The sequence below is a fragment of the Oncorhynchus mykiss genome, chromosome 9 (assembly GCF_013265735.2).
Source record: "Oncorhynchus mykiss isolate Arlee chromosome 9, USDA_OmykA_1.1, whole genome shotgun sequence".
Classification (NCBI taxonomy): Eukaryota; Metazoa; Chordata; class Actinopteri; order Salmoniformes; family Salmonidae; genus Oncorhynchus; species Oncorhynchus mykiss.
Window position 1 is genome coordinate 66,930,404 of NC_048573.1, and position 18,303 is coordinate 66,948,706.

The 18,303-nt window shown below is 46.4% G+C and overlaps 1 protein-coding gene across 1 annotated transcript in view; it reads right to left on the reverse strand.

Moving 5' to 3' along the window:
* Window positions 1-2,521: 2,521 nt before the first annotated feature.
* The window catches only part of LOC110532715, an 86,045-nt gene continuing 70,263 nt past the window's right edge, over window positions 2,522-18,303 (reverse strand). Inside the window, exons 17-23 of the mRNA XM_036988767.1 lie at window positions 17,495-17,656; window positions 8,245-8,324; window positions 7,647-7,987; window positions 7,094-7,326; window positions 5,673-5,768; window positions 5,408-5,583; window positions 2,522-4,089 (exon numbers count right to left, since the gene is read on the reverse strand). Of these exons, the coding sequence (XP_036844662.1) occupies window positions 3,463-4,089; window positions 5,408-5,583; window positions 5,673-5,768; window positions 7,094-7,326; window positions 7,647-7,987; window positions 8,245-8,324; window positions 17,495-17,656 (1,715 nt within the window). The 3' untranslated portion in view covers window positions 2,522-3,462. The remainder of the gene's footprint in view (window positions 4,090-5,407; window positions 5,584-5,672; window positions 5,769-7,093; window positions 7,327-7,646; window positions 7,988-8,244; window positions 8,325-17,494; window positions 17,657-18,303) is intronic.

The following is an 18,303-nucleotide window of genomic DNA, read 5'->3' on the forward strand; positions in this document are numbered from 1 at the left end:
CTCCAAGTCATTAAGGTTTCGAGGCTGACGTTTGGAAACTCGAACCTTCAGCTCCCTCCACAGATTTTCTATGGGATTAAGGTCTGGAGACTGGCTAGGCCACTCCAGGACCTTAATGTGCTTCTTCTTGAGCTACTCCTTTGTTGCCTTGGCTGTGTGTTTTGGGTCATTGTCATGCTGGAATACCCATCCACGACCCATTTTCAATGCCCTGGCTGAGAGAAGGAGGTTCTCACCCAAGATTTGACGGTACATGGCCCCGTCCATCGTCCCTTTGATGCGGTGAAGTTGTCCTGTCCCCTTAACAGAAAAACACCCCCAGAGCATAATGTTTCCACCTCCATGTTTGACGGTGGGGATGGTGTTCTTGGGGTCGTAGGCAGCATTCCTCTTCCTCCAAATACGGCGAGTTGAGTTGATGCCAAAGAGCTCCATTTTGGTCTCATCTGACCACAACACTTTCACCCAGTTGTCCTCTGAATTATTCAGATGTTCATTGGCAAACTTCAGACGGGCATGTATATGTGCTTTCTTGAGCAGGGGGACCTTGCGGGCGCTGCAGGATTTCAGTCCTTCATGGCGTAGTGTGTTACCAATTGGTTTCTTGGTGACTATGGTCCCAGCTGCCTTGAGATCATTGATAAGATCCTCCCGTGTAGTTCTGGGCTGATTCCTCACCGTTCTCATGATTATTGCAACTCCACGAGGTGAGATCTTGTATGGAGCCCCAGGCCGAAGGAGATTGACAGTTCTTTTGTGTTTCTTCCATTTGCAAATAATCGCACCAACTGTTGTCACATTCTCACCAAGCTGCTTGGCGATGTTCTTGTAGCCCATTCCAGCCTTGTGTAGGTCTACAATCTTGTCCCTGATTTCCTTGGAGAGCTCTTTGGTCTTGGCCATGGTGGAGAGTTTGGAATCTGATTGATTGATTGCTTCTGTGGACAGGTGTCTTTTATACAGGTAACAAACTGAGATTAGGAGCACTCCCTTTAAGAGTGTGCTCCTAATCTCAGTTTGTTACCTGTATAAAAGACACCTGGAAGCCAGAAATCTTTCTGATTGAGAGGGGGTCAAATACTTATTTCCCTCATTAAAATGCAAATCAATTTATAACATTTTTTGACATGCGTTTTTCAGGATTTTTTGGTTGTTATTCTGTCTCTCACTGTTCAAATAAACCTACCATTACAATTATAGACTGATCATTTCTTTGTCAGTGGGCAAACATACAAAATCAGCAGGGGATCAAATACTTTTTTCCCTCGCTGTAATATATGCATGGGGGGGGACTCCATCAACAGAGATGAGAACCAATGTTTTCTAGTATCAGATAACCTCAGATTTTAAATGTTGATCAGAAGAACACAATTTTACATTTTGTACAACCCCATTTCAAAATACAAAAATAATATTTTCTTCTTTTAGATTACATTTTGGTAACACTTCAGGAAAGGGTGAGTTCCACATTTCCTTTTCATGAATATCATTAAGCTGTGACATATTGTCAACATGTTAGTGTTGACTTGACAGCACTTCCTCCACTCCACTAATAATCAGCAACTATATTACTGTGAAAATGTGGGTTGTCTCATAAAAAAACTCATAAAAAAACAACAAATACTGAAAACCATTATGTTAAACTCTATATTCATATGCAATTTGTAACGGTTTTACTATTTGAACAACCATAAGCGTAAGCACAAACTGTTTTAGCTCCCCAATAGAAATGTCAATGTTTTGTTTTCGGCCTTCCACTTTCAGTAGTTTTAGGGTGAGTTTTCAATTCACTATGAAGCAGTCTGTCTCATACAGTGAGCTCTAAAAGTATTGAGACAGTGACACATGATGTATTGTTTTGTCTCTGTACTCCAGCACTTTGGATTGGAAATGATACAATTAGTATGCGGTTAAAGTGCAGACCGTCGGCTTTAATCTGAGGGTATTTTCATCATATAGGGTGAACCGTTTAGAAACTATAGCACTTCGTGTACATAGTCCACGTTTTTGGTGCACAGTCACACACACAGTAAAGTAATAATTCCAAAAGGCAATATGAGAACAGCCCCTATACATTTACATGTGTTCTCCATTACCATGAAATGACTTGGCATTTTGTTTGTTTTCTCATCATTGTTTTCCTTGGATGACACCTTCAATATGCAGGGCTGAGACTGGTAGAGGAAATAACACATTTATCTAAAACAAATGTTTTTATTTTAGCTCAAATAAAACATTGATTTATTCCTGATCAATAATTTACCTCAGAGTTTTCTGTTGTGCACAGCAGCAGACGTGATATATGTATATATATATATATATATATATATATATATATATATATATATATATATATATATATAAAAGCACATATGTAAGTAGATTGCACAAAAGTCAGGCAAGTCAAGGTATGTTGTAGCCGTAAGATCATGCAGTTTTAGTCTCGATGAGTGTTTATTCAGTAAGATTTACATGAAAGCCCACTGAACATATTCATCAATTAAATCAAATTTTCAGTGTATTAAGGAAATCAATTGATCAGAATTTAATCATGTTACTCATCAACGTGTTATTTTAAATCTTCTAACCTAGTTGTTACCACAACTTATCAATGTAAAATATAACAATACACAAAGTACATGCCTTGCCAGTGCACTACACCGTACAACAGTATGCTTAGTGACATTGTGGTAGTGATAATAGCCAGGTAGCACCATTATTACCATGCTCTGTGGTGTTACTGTAACATGCTGTTGTTGTAACTGCTTTACGTCTCATTGGGAGCCAGTTGAAACATTTGTGCTATGTTCATGTAAGATGTTGGCTCACTGTATTGGCTTGTAAATGTCTGGTTGATTGTTGTCAACGTGCTTCTACAAAAATATTTTGTTAAATGCCTTACAAACAATACAGGATGATAACATTTAGATGACAGTTAGTAATTGCACTTCTAAAATCCATAGTCCTTTTCAATATAAGTAAGCATTGACAAATAAAAAATACAATAATAATGTCATAATGTTTGTGTTCCTTCATGTCTCTGCTTGGGAGCAGAGTTCAGGGTCCAAATTAGTTGGATTTAAAAAAATAACATGACTGTTACTTGGTGTCAAAACACACAAGAGATATGTATTGAGAAAATCAATGGCAACACAAACACACACACACAAATACACACACAAACGTTACGCAAGTTTGTACATCTCAACACTCAAACACAACAATAACCCCACCAGAGTTCCAAATTTCCCCTCTGTCTGTACATACTCTACTCTACATACTCTACATAGACTCAACCATCTCTCTCATTCACTCCCCATCTCAACTTTACAAACCCACTGGCGTCCATTTTCTCATTCTCAGACATTTACCTCTCATAACATACACACTCTCCATCTTTTTTCTCCTTCCCTCGTTCCATCATAATCGACATCACTCTTCCCTTTTTTTATTTTCTTCATTTCACTGCTGTCCCAGAGGAAGAGTTGAGGTTGGGGGCGTGGGGTGAAGTTTGGCACTGGATGGTTGAGCAGTAGCAGAGCAGCAGGACGAGGAGCAGAATGTCCCTCCGGGGACACTGGTGGCAGCAGCAGGTCCAGTGTCTATGGTTCCCACCACCTCGGTTGCGCTAGACCCAGGAATCAGACACCCAGGCTGCGCTAGGGCCAGCTCAGATGACGGGGCCATTTGGGGTATCTGGGAAGGCAACAGAGGTTGATTCTGATTCTGTGGTGAGGCTCCTACACCTACATTGGGCTGCTTGGGTATCTGTTGTTGCCCAGTCTGTGGCTGTACAGGAGCCAGGGACTGAGACAGTAGTGGAGTCTGGATTAGGGGCTGTTGTTCTAGGCATAGAGGTGATTGCTGAAAGGGCTGTATCTGTAATGGGTGAGGAGGCTGGGCTTGCTGGAGATGTAAACTTTGCTGCAGCTGTGGGACTTGAGGCATGTGCGTTTGTTGTTGTTGTTGCTGTGAACCTGGTGGTCCCCCCACCCCGCTCCACTGGCTCCCCCCAGCAGTGTACTGAGCTGGGGCTGGGGAGGCCTGGGGGTTCAGTGGTGCCACAGGGAACCAACCTGGAGGAGCCACCTGGAAAGATGACAGCCAAGACACACTAATGAGCACCAAGCATACCATTATAATGTATGTAATAACTAGGGCTTTTGCGGTGACCGTATTACCGCCACACAGGCAGTCACGAGTCATGACGGCAGTCAAATTGCCTATGACCGTTGGTCACTGTAATCCCAGTCCAAAACTGCAAATGAATGGTGCTGATGAGTAGCCTACCAAACTTGCTAATGGCCTGGTAATAAGCACTCTATTGTTCCTCTAATCAGTCTCTAAACACATCATGATTGAAATTGAATAATCTGAATGATGAGGACAAATAGTGATGGGAGGTAGAGTTTCCGTTCCGAAATAGACATGGGAAAGCCCCGGACTCGATATGCATTTTTAAAACCTGTTCCAAAAGGATCTAAAGGACAACCGGTCCGATCCGAGTGAGGGAAGCAGCAGAAAAGCCAATGGTTTGCTACTTTATTAAAAGGCTCGGAGCACCGCAGCACGAAGGGAGAGACCGTAACCACTGTTATCTCGCGCTAGACTGACTTATTGCTAGTAACTTATCGTCCCAATCCGATTACATATTACCTGTCTGACTGCATCAAACCGAGATATAATAAACTAATTGAGGCTAGCCATAATGTTACTGCGCTTCTCACTGTCCTACAGTTAGCCTAAACATAACAATAACTCCATTCAGATTATAGTGTAAATAGCATCCTAACTGTTGGCTTTTTGTCATTGTAGCCTTTCTTTCTCATTTCACTTTTAATTCCGCAATTTTAATTTCATCTAAAATTGATTTGATATCCACCAACTTTCTTGCTACACAACAGAGCATCAATGCAATTGTCTCTCTCTCGCTGCTTGAAGTGCAAGGATCAGAGTGCATGCCTTTTTTTGCAACTTTTTCCAAATCCTCAATATAGAGTTGTATCATGTAGCTCTTATGATTTGATTTCTAAGACATTCCCAGGTTTATAGGCCTATCACAACTAAAGAAACAATGGATTTTATTATGATGGCTATATTAAATGGATTTATTAGACTTAAAACATTTTTCTGACTCATGAGGTAGTATTAGTAGTAACAGTAGTAGTAGTAGTAACAGTAGTAGTAGTAGTAACAACAGTAGTAGTAGTAGTAGTAACAGTAGTAGTAGTAGTAATAACAGTAGTAGTAGTAATAACAGTAGTAGTAGTAACAACAGTAGTAGTAGTAGTAACAGTAGCAGTAGTAACAACAGTAGTAGTAGTAGTTATTGGTAGCTTGCAGTCATAGACTGAATTGTACACCAACTGTACGTATAGGTCACAAGTGGGTGGACCTTGTACTTTACCTCTGTGGGCTGTGGCCAGCCTCTCAACTCCTGCACCTGCTGAATCTGCTTGATCTGATTGAGCGAGGGCTTGGGATGGGTGGGACCCACTGTCTCCTTCGTCCAATCATCAAGCAGTCTGTGCAAGTCATCTGTGAACGTGCTCTTCCTGGCACCTTGGGAGGGAGGACTGTGGTCTGAGAAAAGAAAAAGGGAAGATATTCAATCAAACACTTTATTCAGAGGAAGAGGAATAGTCTTATGTTTTGGTGAAACCTTTACTTACCTCTTTTAGTAGTCAGTAGGTTGGTGTGTTCTGGGTTGCAGTACGGTGGTAGTCTGCTCTGTTCTCCGCCTGAAAAACTACTGGACTGCTGGATACCTTCACGAGATACAACAGACAGTCAGATATCACAGTGCCTTTGGAAACTATTCAGATCCCTTGACGTTTTACACATTCTGCTTCGTTACAGCCTTATTCAAAAAGTTATTACATTGTTTTTCCCCCCTCATCAATCTACACACAATACCCCTTAATGACAAAAACAAGTTTGTAGAAATGTTTGCTAGTTTATTTTTTTAAATATATGGAAATATCACATTTACATAAGATTTCAGACCCTTTACTCAGTAGTTTGTTGAAGCACCTTTGGCAGCATTACAGCCTTGAGTCTTCTTGGGTATGACACTAAAATCTTGGCACACCTGGAGTTTCTCCTATTGTTCTCTGCAGATCTCTCAAGCTCTGTCAGGTTGGATGGGGAGCGTTGCTGCGCAGCTATTTTCAGGTCTCTTCAGAGATGTTCGATTGGGTTCGAAAGCTGATCAAACACTCATACGTTGTATTGGCTGTGTGCTTAGGGTCATTGTCTTGATGGAAGGTGAACCTTTGCCCCAGTCTGAGGTCCTGAGCGACCTGGAGCAGGCTTTCATCAAGGATCTCTCTGTACTTTGCTCCATTCATCTTTGTCTCGATCCTAGACTCCCAGTACCTGCCGCTGAAAAACATCCCCACTGCATAATGCTGCCACCACCATGCTTCACCGTAGGGATGGTGCCAGGTTTCCTTCAGACATGACGCTTGGCATTCAGACCAAAGAGTGCAATCTTGGTTTCATCAGACCAGATAATCTTGTTTCTCATGGTCTGAGAGTCCTTTAGGTGCCTTTAGGCAAACTCCATTTTTTTATTTGTTTTTATTTTTACCTTTATTTAACTCGGCAAGTCAGTTAAGAACAAATTCAAATTTACAATGACGGCATACCAGGTAACAGTGGGTTAACTGCCTTTCCCAGATCTGTGCCTCGACACAATCCTGTCTCAGAGCTCTATGGACAATTCCTTCGACCTCATGGCTTGGTTTTTGCTCTGACATGCACTGTCAACTGTGGGATATTATATAGACAGGAGTGTGACTTTCCAGATCATATCATGTCCACAGATGGACTTGTAGAAACATCTCAAGGATGATCAATGGAAACAGGATGCACCTGAACTAAATTTCAAGTCTCATAGCAAAGGGTCTGAATATTTACGTAAATTAAGTATTTCTGTTTTACATTTCTTAATACATGAGAAAAAATATCTAAAAACCTGTTTTTGCGTTGTCATTATGGGGTGTTGTGTGTAGAGAATGGAGAGAGAGAAAAATACAAGGAGATCGAGATTGAAAGACCAAAAGTAGACCCAGGAAGAGTGATTGGTTACCAGGGTGACCAGTGACTCCATTGTTGTCTATGTGGGAGTGGGGTCTGGGCCGGAGCTTGGCTTTGGCCGTGCGGGGCCTGCGGGGGGAGAGGGCTGGCGCTCCCGAGGGGAGGGTTGGGGTGCAGGGCAGAGGCAGGGTCGGCCGGTGCTCTTGGAGGGAGCGGAGCTGTTTGTACAGCTCCTGGAGCTCTGTGTTCTGCTGAGCTTGCAGGGACACCACCTCCTTGATGTGTCTGGCAAGAGGTAGAACACAGGGAGAGGAAAGAGGAAGGGGAGAAAGGGAGGAGGGAGGAAGGGAAATTAACCGAATGGAGTTTGGGAGATCATTAATGAAAGAGAGACAGAATAGAGAGACAGAAATAATTGAGGAGGAAAAAGTGAGGACATTTGAGAATATAGGCAGGCAGGGATGAAGTGGAGTGGGAGGGAGGAAGAGAATACAAATTGGTTAGTCAAAATGGGAAAAAGGTGAATTCAGTAGATACTTCAGTTTCTTTCTTTCTTGATTGGGTTCATTATAATCTAATCTTTCCTTGTCCCCTCCATGTCTCACTTCTCTCTCATCTTGTGCAGCTCCTTCCTCAGGTCTTCATCCCCCATTTCACTCTCCTCATCATCACTACTGCCTAGGGGTGAGTGACCATGCCCATGTCCTCGGGGTGGGTGGCTCAGTGCTGCATTCTTCTTCCCTTCCTCTCCCTCTTTCCCTCGGGCCCTCCTCCTTTCTCTCTCCAGGTCAGGAGACACAGGGGAGCTGTCTGTTAGCTCTTTCTCCTCTCTTTGGGCCTTCGTTTGGGTGACAGAGAAGCGCCCCACTTTCCTGTGACTGCTGCCTATACCGGAGGCTGCCTCTTTGGGGGGAGAGGCCTCGGGGAGCTGGGGCACTGCGGTGACCTGGAGAAATGTGAGTCATTAACTTTGATTGTGTTCCTCCCTCACCAGTGTATTCTGATATTTAAACAGGAAGGGATTTTCAGGATTATCAGAAAGTTCTAGGCAACTCATAGATCTGAAATAATTGGTTAGACATGGTAGTAGGTATTTTGTCCCCTCGTACACTGGGTGGATATTTTACCATAATTCTTATACCTATCTAATCCTTTCAGATCTATTTTCTAGGGGGCTAGTTTTTTTTTCTGGATGGGCCGTACCCGAAATCGTCCCTTGAGTGAGTGGGTAGGGTTGGAGGAAGCTCCCTCTCTGACTGCCTGGCTGCCTCTAGAGTGACCATCTATTAAAAAGAGTGTGAATGAAAAACAAGGGGAAGAGAAAGAGAATACACAGAGAGACAAGAACACAGAGAGACAAGAACACAGAGAGACAAGAACACAGAGAGACAAGGACACAGAGAGACAAGAACACAGAGAGACAAGAACACAGAGAGACAAGAACACAGAGAGACAAGAACACAGAGACAGGCATAGAGACAGACATTCACATGAGTGAGGACAAGGTAGAGCCACAGAGACAAACACACACAAAAAGGGACACACCGACCAGCACAGAGATAAGACATGGACACACAGACACCACAAACACAGAAGAACAGAGTTAAAAATCATTGAATCACACGACATCCCATCAGCATCAGCACACCACCCTGTGACTGCATGCATTGTATACAAGCTAACAGTACATACATGACTATGGGAAAGTGTGCGTACATTACGTTGATTTAGAAAACTATAGTATTTTTACAATGCTTTTCTGTCCTTTTATTACAGCGACAGGAATAAACAAAAAGTTCAACTAAAGATACAGTACATCTACAACAAAATCATGCTTAAATAAGCATGACATGTTATGGGATGTGGGGAAGTGTGGTAGATTATTGATTAATCATAACAGAAAATATTAATCTATTTTAGGGGAGGGGTCAGTTAGTTCAACATATGCATCAGTTTATCCCCACCCACCCACACACATCCATTCTCTCACCCACCCACACACATCCATTCTCTCTCCCACCCACACACATCCATTCTCTCTCCCACCCACACACATCCATTCTCTCACCCACCCACACACATCCATTCTCTCTCCCACCCACACACATCCATTCTCTCTCACCCACCCACACACATCCATTCTCTCTCCCACCCACACACATCCATTCTCTCTCTCCCACCCACACACATCCATTCTCTCTCTCCCACCCACACACATCCATTCTCTCTCCCACCCACACACATCCATTCTCTCTCTCCCACCCACACACATCCATTCTCTCTCTCCCACCCACACACATCCATTCTCTCTCCCACCCACACACATCCATTCTCTCTCCCACCCACACACATCCATTCTCTCTCTCCCACCCACACACATCCATTCTCTCACCCACCCACCCACATCCATTCTCTCTCTCCCACCCACCCACACACATCCATTCTCTCTCTCCCACACACATCCATTCTCTCTCCCACCCACACATCCATTCTCTCTCACCCACACACATCCATTCTCTCTCACCCACCCACACACATCCATTCTCTCACCCACCCACACACATCCATTCTCTCTCCCACCCACACACATCCATTCTCTCTCTCCCACCCACACAGATCCATTCTCTCTCCCACCCACACACATCCATTCTCTCTCCCACCCACACACATCCATTCTCTCTCTCCCATCCACACACATCCATTCTCTCTCCCACCCACACACATCCATTCTCTCTCACCCACCCACCCACATCCATTCTCTCTCTCCCACCCACCCACACACATCCATTCTCTCTCTCCCACACACATCCATTCTCTCTCACCCACCCACACACATCCATTTTCTCACCCACCCACACACATCCATTCTCTCTCCCACCCACACACATCCATTCTCTCTCACCCACCCACACACATCCATTCTCTCTCTCCCACCCACACACATCCATTCTCTCTCCCACCCACACATATCCATTCTCTCTCCCACCCACACACATCCATTCTCTCTCTCCCACCCACACACATCCATTCTCTCACCCACCCACCCACACACATCCATTCTCTCTCTCCCACACACATCCATTCTCTCTCCCACCCACACACATCCATTCTCTCTCACCCACCCACACACACCCATTCTCTCTCTCCCACCCACATACATCCATTCTCTCTCTCCCACCCACACACATCCATTCTCTCTCTCCCACCCACACACATCCATTCTCTCTCCCACCCACACACATCCATTCTCTCTCCCACCCACACACATCCATTCTCTCTCCCACACACACACATCCATTCTCTCTCTCCCACACACATCCATTCTCTCTCCCACCCACACACATCCATTCTCTCTCACCCACCCACACACATCCATTCTCTCTCTCTCTCCCACACACATCCATTCTCTCTCACCCACCCACACACATCCATTCTCTCTCTCACCCACACACATCCATTCTCTCTCTCCCACACACATCCATTCTCTCTCACCCACCCACACACATCCATTCTCTCTCACCCACCCACACACATCCATTCTCTCTCTCACCCACACACATCCATTCTCTCTCACCCACCCACACACATCCATTCTCTCTCTCACCCACACACATCCATTCTCTCTCACCCACCCACACGCATCCATTCTCTCACCCACCCACACACATCCATTCTCTCTCACCCACCCACACACATCCATTCTCTCTCACCCACCCACACACATCCATTCTCTCTCTCTCACCCACCCACACACATCCATTCTCTCACCCACCCACACACATCCACTCTCTCTCCCACCCACACACATCCATTCTCTCACCCACCCACACACATACATTCTCTCTCCCACCCACACACATCCATTCTCTCACCCACCCACACACATCCATTCTCTCTCTCCCACCCACCCACACACATCCATTCTCTCTCTCTCACCCACCCACACACATCCATTCTCTCTCTCTCCCCACCCACACACATCCATTCTCTCTCTCTACTACACCCCACACTAACATCACACGTCAATCAACCAATCAACATCAATCAATCAACCAATCAATTAATTGATTGACATTATGAATTCACTTGGATAAACAGTGATGTTGTCCGTGTTGTATGATATTTGGCAGCTTTTAAACAGAAAGTGTGTATATCACAGGAGGTTGGTGGCACCTTCATTTGGGAGACCGGGCTTGAGGTAATGACTGGAATTGGTGGAATGGTATCAAACACATGGTTTCCATGGTTTCCAGGTCTTTGATTCCATTCCATTTGCTCCGGTCCAGCCATTATTATGAGCCGTCCTCCCCTCAGCAGCCTCCTGTGATACACACAGATGTTGAACATAAGGTATGTAACGTGCTGTATGTTCATGCTATATCTACAATAAACATTCACATATAACTAAACTACAGTGGAACACACTAATACATGCAAGCATAGCAGTCTTCTAAAACAATGTGGCTTATTGGCTCAGCCTTATATTTTATTATTTCTTTTCTTTTTAATGAACCTTTATTTAACGAGGCAAGCCAGTTAAGAACAAATTCTTATTTACAATGACTGCCTTATAAAAGCCTATGCAGGTAAGAAAGAACCCGAATAGGTAGTTGCTTCTAAACCCTGCACTGAACAATGTGCACAATGTATAGTCAATTATCTAGGATATTACATACAGAACATACTGGCAGGCAATTGACTCATTTCTAAAGCATTGCATAATGTATTGCATTTCTAATGGGGTGATTGTTATGACATTTGCCAAGTGTGAGTGAGCACTCAAAGTGTGAGGTGCCTTTACCCTCTGAGAGCAAAGTGGGGGTGTGGCGGGGCTGGTGGGGGTCATAAAGGGGTCTAATGCTCTCATATCCTGGGTGCAACAAGTAGCCAGGTGCAATTCCAATCTCCAGGGTTACAGATGTAAACTCATCATCAGCCTCCTTATATTGTCCATCTCTTTCTTCCTACACTCTCCTCTTCTCTCCTCCTCCTCATCCCCCATCTCTCTCTTTCTTCCTACACTCTCCTCTTCTCTCCTCCTCCTCATCCCCCATCTCTCTCTTTCTTCCTACACTCTCCCTTTCTCTCCTCCTCCTCATCCCCCCCCCCTTCTCTTTCTTCCTACACTCTCCCTTTCTCTCCTCCTCCTCATCCCCCCCATCTCTCTCTTTCTTCCTACACTCTCCTCTTATCGCCTCCTCCTCCTCCTCCCAGTTCATCACTGGGGCCAAGTGTCCTGCCATCCAGGACCTATATACTAGGCAGTGTCAAAGGAAAGCCCAAAAAAGTGTCAAAGACTCCAGTCACCCAAGTCATAGACTGTTTTCTCTGCTAATGCACGGCAAGGACCAAAAGACTCATTAACAGCTTCTACCCCCAAGCCATAAGACTGCTGAACAATTAATAAAATGGCCACCGGATTATTTACATTGACACCCCGCCTCTCCATGTATTTTGTACACTGCTGCTACTCGCTGTTTATTATCTATGCATAGTCACTTCACTCCTACCTACATGTAGAAATTACCTCAACTAACCTGTACCCCCACACATTGACTCAGTACCGGTGCCCCCTGTATATAGCCTGGTTATTGTTATTTTATTTTGTTACTTTTTATTATTACTTTTTATTTTAGTCTACTTGGTAAATATTTTCATAACTCTTTCTTGAACTGCACTGTTGGTTAAGGGCTTGTAAGTAAGCATTTCATGGTAAGGTCTACACTACACTTGTTGCATTCGGTGCATGTGACAAATAAAGTTTGATTTGATCCCCCCATCTCTCTCTTTCTTCTCTCTTCTTTTCTACATTATTCTGACCTAATGCAGGCTGAGGCAGGGTGAGTAACCCCCCTCAGGCAGGGTGAGTAACCCCCCTCATGCAGGCCCAGGCAGGGTGAGTAACCCCCCTCATGCAGGCCCAGGCAGGGTGAGTAACCCCCCTCATGCAGGCCCAGGCAGGGTGAGTAACCCCCCTCATGCAGGCCCAGGCAGGGTGAGTAACCCCCCTCATGCAGGCCCAGGCAGGGTGAGTAACTCCCCTCATGCAGGCCCAGGCAGGGTGAGTAACCCCCCTCAGGCAGGGTGAGTAACCCCCCTCATGCAGGCCCAGGCAGGGCCAGGGTGAGTAACCCCCGTCATGCAGGGTGAGTAAACCCCCTCATGCAGGCCCAGGCAGGGTGAGTAACCCCCCTCAGGCAGGGTGAGTAACCCCCCCCCCCCCCCCATGCAAACCATAAAGGTTATGTTACACTAAACATAATTACACTAAAGGTAACTAGACAAGATTTGTATTTTAGATAAACACCCCCACCAACAAACACCCCATTCAACCTCTCTCTCTCGCTCTCTCTCTCTCTCTCTATAAACACGCTACCTTGCTTGACTCTGGGCTTCTTGAACAAGCTGGCGGAGTGGCGCAGTTTGCACGCCCAGCTTTTGAATTTGCGAGTCCAGGATTTCTTGCTAACGGGATTTCTGATACTAGGACATGTCAGGTTTAGGCCAAAATATCCACCTCCTGCATTATGCTGTGGCAGTCCATGGCCCAGGGGGACGGGGTGCAGATTGGGGGGCCACGTAGTGACTTCTCCTGGGGTACTGGGGTCAGAGTGAGAGGGGGCAGCCTGGAGGGGATAGGTAACACAGCGATAAGGTAAGAGTGGCTGCAGCCATGGGGGTAATGGTAGAGACACTCAGAGAGAAAAGGAGAGATACTGAAATATCATAAGTACATTACAAGAACCATAGCATCGAAAAATACATGTATCTATCAATTTATAACAACAAGGCAATCAAAGCAGTGATCTTTATTGAATGTTTCAGGAAGAAGTCAATCAAACACTATTCAGATATGTGCACCTCACTTACAAGAAAGGTGGGTTCTCCAGGGATAGGCGGTGGCCCGGCAGAGTCTCCATGAGGCGGGGCCAGGGGAGAGGAAGGGGGGGAGGCGGAGGAGAGAGACGGGGCGGGCTGCTGCTCCACCGGGCCTGTTGGAGGAGCCTCCTCCCCCACTCCTCTCCCCCTCTCCAGGTCAGGAGAGGTAGAGGAGGAGCGGGAAGTGGTGGAGGAGGTGGTGGAGGAGGAGGAATGAGGAGAGGTGTCTGAGGAGGAGGAGGCAGGAGTAGGGAAGGAGGAGAGATGGAGCGATTGCGGCTCAGAGGATTTGACCCCTCCTGCCGATGTGGAGGCTGCTGACACTGCGGTGGGACCTGAGGTAGAAACCACAGCAGCTCCCCCCGTCACAGCTGCCCCACTACTATACTCCTGATACAACAAGTTCCTCAGCTTTTCATCCAGAGTCTTAATGCGGTTGTCTACAAACTCGATTTTGGGAGGGCCCTCGCTGTCGGACTCAGCCACAGAGGATGGTTGGACCGGGGAGGGTGTCAGGGTGAGGGAGAGGGGGTGTAGGGGGGCATCGGAGGTTGTGTTAATGTTGAGGGGCAGAGTGGAGTCTGAGGAGTGGTGTAGAGGTACAGAGTGACTGACTTTATCCTCGGTCACAATGGCCTCCCATGTAGACAGCTCCCACTCTGACTGTTGGAATGACGGCTGCTCCTGCTGGGGCACCTGATGCTTCTGCTGAGGGTTAACCTCTTGTTGTTGTTGTTGTTGATGAGCTTGCTGTTGTTGCACCAGTGCCATGTTTAGTAGCTGTACTGGTTGTTGTTGGACATATTGTTGGTTCACTGACTGGGCTAGCAGCGCAGGTTGCTGCTGTAACACATCTCCCTGTATGGGAGTTCCAGCCATAAAAGACTGTTGTTGTTGTTGTTGGAACATTTCCTGTTGCTGCTGAATATCTAGTGCCTGTTCCAGACCTAACTGTTGCTGATGCAGTTGCTGCAGGTCAATCGCTGCCTGTTGCTGTTGTTGTTGTTGTGGTACCTGGTGTAGCTGTGGCTGTTGTTGTTGTGGTGGTGGTAACTGGTGTAGCTGTGGCTGTTGTTGTTGTGGTACCTGGTGTAGCTGTGGCTGTTGTTGTTGTGGTGGTGGTAACTGGTGTAGCTGTGGCTGTTGTTGTTGTGGTAACTGGTGTAGCTGTGGCTGTTGTTGTGGTAACTGGTGTAGCTGTGGCTGTGGCTGTTGTTGTGGTAACTGGTGTAGCTGTGGCTGTGAATGTTGTTGTGGTAACTGGTGTAGCTGTGGCTGTTGTTGTTGTGGTGGTAACTGGTGTATCTGTGCCTGTTGTTGTTGTGGTAACTGGTGTAGTTGTTGTTGTGGTGGTAACTGGTGTAGCTGTGGCTGTTGTTGTTGTGGTGGTAACTGGTGTAGCTGTGGCTGTTGTTGTTGTGGTGGTAACTGGTGTAGCTGTGGCTGTTGTTGTTGTGTTGGTGGTAACTGGTGTAGTTGTTGTTGAGGTGGTAACTGGTGTAGTTGTTGTTGTGGTGGTAACTGGTGTAGCTGTGGCTGTTGTTGTGGTGGTGGTAACTGGTGTAGCTGTGGCTGTTGTTGTTGTGGTGGTAACTGGTGTATCTGTGCCTGTTGTTGTTGTGGTAACTGGTGTAGTTGTTGTTGTGGTGGTAACTGGTGTAGCTGTGGCTGTTGTTGTTGTGGTGGTAACTGGTGTAGCTGTGGCTGTTGTTGTTGTGGTGGTAACTGGTGTAGCTGTGGCTGTTGTTGTTGTGTTGGTGGTAACTGGTGTAGTTGTTGTTGAGGTGGTAACTGGTGTAGTTGTTGTTGTGGTGGTAACTGGTGTAGCTGTGGCTGTTGAATGTGTAACTGTGTGTTGCACTGTGTGTTCTGCATTTGGACAGGCAGTTGCTGTATCTGTTGTTGTAGTGCCAGTGGCAACATCTCTGTCTGTGGTTGCAGGGACATACACTGTTTTTGTAATGGCTTTGTCTGACTGAGCTGGGGCTGTAAATGTAGCTGAGACTGCTGCTGTTGCTGCTGCTGCTGTTGTTGTTGTTGTTGTTGTTGTTGTGGCTGTAGTTGTTTCTGTTGCAGCATCTGCAACTGTTCAATAGATTTTTGCAACGCCTGTTGCTGCTGCTGATGCTGCAGTTGTATCTGTTCTTGGTACACTTGCTGTTGTTGCTGTACCTGTTGAAGTTGCACAGCCTGCAGGGTTTGTTGTTGTTGTTGCTGTTGCTGTTGCTGCTGCTGTACCTGTTGCATTGTCTGGAGCTGCTGTTGTAACTGGACCTGGGCCTGAGGCAGAGCTTGAGGCTGGGTTGCCATGCACTGAATCTGAGGCAGAGCTTGAGGCTGGGTTGCCATGCACTGAATCTGAGGCAGAGCTTGAGGCTGGGTTGCCATGCACTGAATCTGAGGCAGAGCTTGAGGCTGGGTTGCCATGCACTGAATCTGAGGCAGAGCTTGAGGCTGGGTTGCCATGCACTGAATCTGAGGCAGAGCTTGAGGCTGGGTTGCCATGCACTGAATCTGAGGCAGAGCTTGAGGCTGGGTTGCCATGCACTGAATCTGAGGCAGAGTGTTTTGCTGCTGTTCCAGAACTGCATGGCTGGCAGAAGGAGAGGCCACAGCTGTAGCTGTATCCACTGGAGGGTGGATGGAGCCGGTGGATGAGTGGCCCCCACCAGACACACACTGCCCTGGGGCTGCCATCATCACTACATCCCCCAGGCTTGGGCCTTGGCCCTGGCTCACCATGGAGCAGGTCAGAGCTTCAGTTAGACAGTCTGTGGTAGAGGGCGCAATGGTGGCAGAAGCAGCTACCATGGCAGGGACTGGGAGGTTGGTAGCAGTGTTTGGGACATGGGTTGGAATGGAGGATGTTGCTGTGGTTGTACTGGAAATTTGGTGGATGGAAGCCTGCAGGTCTAGACCAGCTGAGGCAGCAGGGACTGGGTGTAGGACTGAGGCAACAGCTCCACTAGTAGAAGCCAGGTCAGAAACACTTCTGTCAGAGGCAGCAGAGGCAGTCGTGTCAGGAGTGGGGGCAGCAGTGGCTGGGGGGGCAGACATGGAGGCAGGGGTAGAAATGGTAGAGACGCAGGTGGAGGCAGGGGGGGAGGAGGCAGAGGCCAGGGCACACAAGGTGGAGGTGGGGCAGATAGGAGGAGAGGAAACCATTTCAGCAAAGTAGGAGTCCGATCTCTGGGATCCTCCATCCCACTCTAGAGTATGTCGACCAATCAAAGCAGACCAGAGAGAGGAGGTACAGAGGGTTAGTTGGTGTTACTCAACAGACAGAACCAAACACAGCAGAATGTACCCTCTTCACACTACTGAGCAGAGCCCAGCCGTACTACGCTGGCCCGGTTACGCTTCCACCCTAGTTGTTGGCACTGTGTTAGAAAATGTAAATTTTCTGTACAGTGCAAAGCCCATTAATGGAGCAGGACACTAACTGCACAAGACAATTCAGAAAATATTTCAACCCCTACTGGTTTTCAGGAGGGCTTGGTAGTGTGAAAAGGATATGACTGCCCAGTGTTAAATGACTGTTAGCCCAGGCCCAGGTGTCATCCTGTTACTGTACCTGGGTCAGTGTCTGTAGGCTGAGGCACCCTGACCTCGCTGGTCGAGAGAGGTGGAGGGGTTGACGCTCCTCCCTGGTTTGATGTGGAGTCTCTGTGTCTGATGGTCTGGTTGATGAAGAACCTCCATCTGCCCACCGGAGACGACTGGGGCGCCCCGTCCACTGGAACATAAAATAATATATAAAAAGGCCCACTTTAAACTAACTACAACTTTCAAGGTTTCATTAAACACTTTATAAAGACTACATAGATGTTTTAGAAGTCATTCAGAATGTTTTTTTCAAGGGAGGTTCTGAATCCACTGGCAGACAGAGAGAAATAATAAGGTCCCACTTTAAACTAACTTTAGCTTTCAAGGCTTCATCAACACTTCATAAAGCCTATAGCAGGGATAGGCAACTTTGATGGATCCAAATTCCTCATGAAGGGTCGCAGTGGCTTGCGAGTCTGTGTACCCACATCCACACCCACACAGTCAGAGCTATCTCTAGCCTTTTGGGGGACCTAAGCTTGTTGCCACCGCCATGAACATTTTTCAATGTTACAACAACTCATTTCATGCAATTCTACACATTTTGCCATAAGGTAGAGAGAAATGTTTGCAGTTTTTAATATGATATCTGAGTGAGAGTGACTAACAAAATCAATGGTGGCCCTGTGGTCGATAATTTGACCATGATTACTACAAGTTTAAATAGCTGGCCGCTGAACTAACTTACCAATCCCCAAAAAATGTTAGCTGACATGAGCTACTTGTGTGACTGTCCGTGACTGACGAAAGAGAAAAACTAGTGATGTACAACCACAT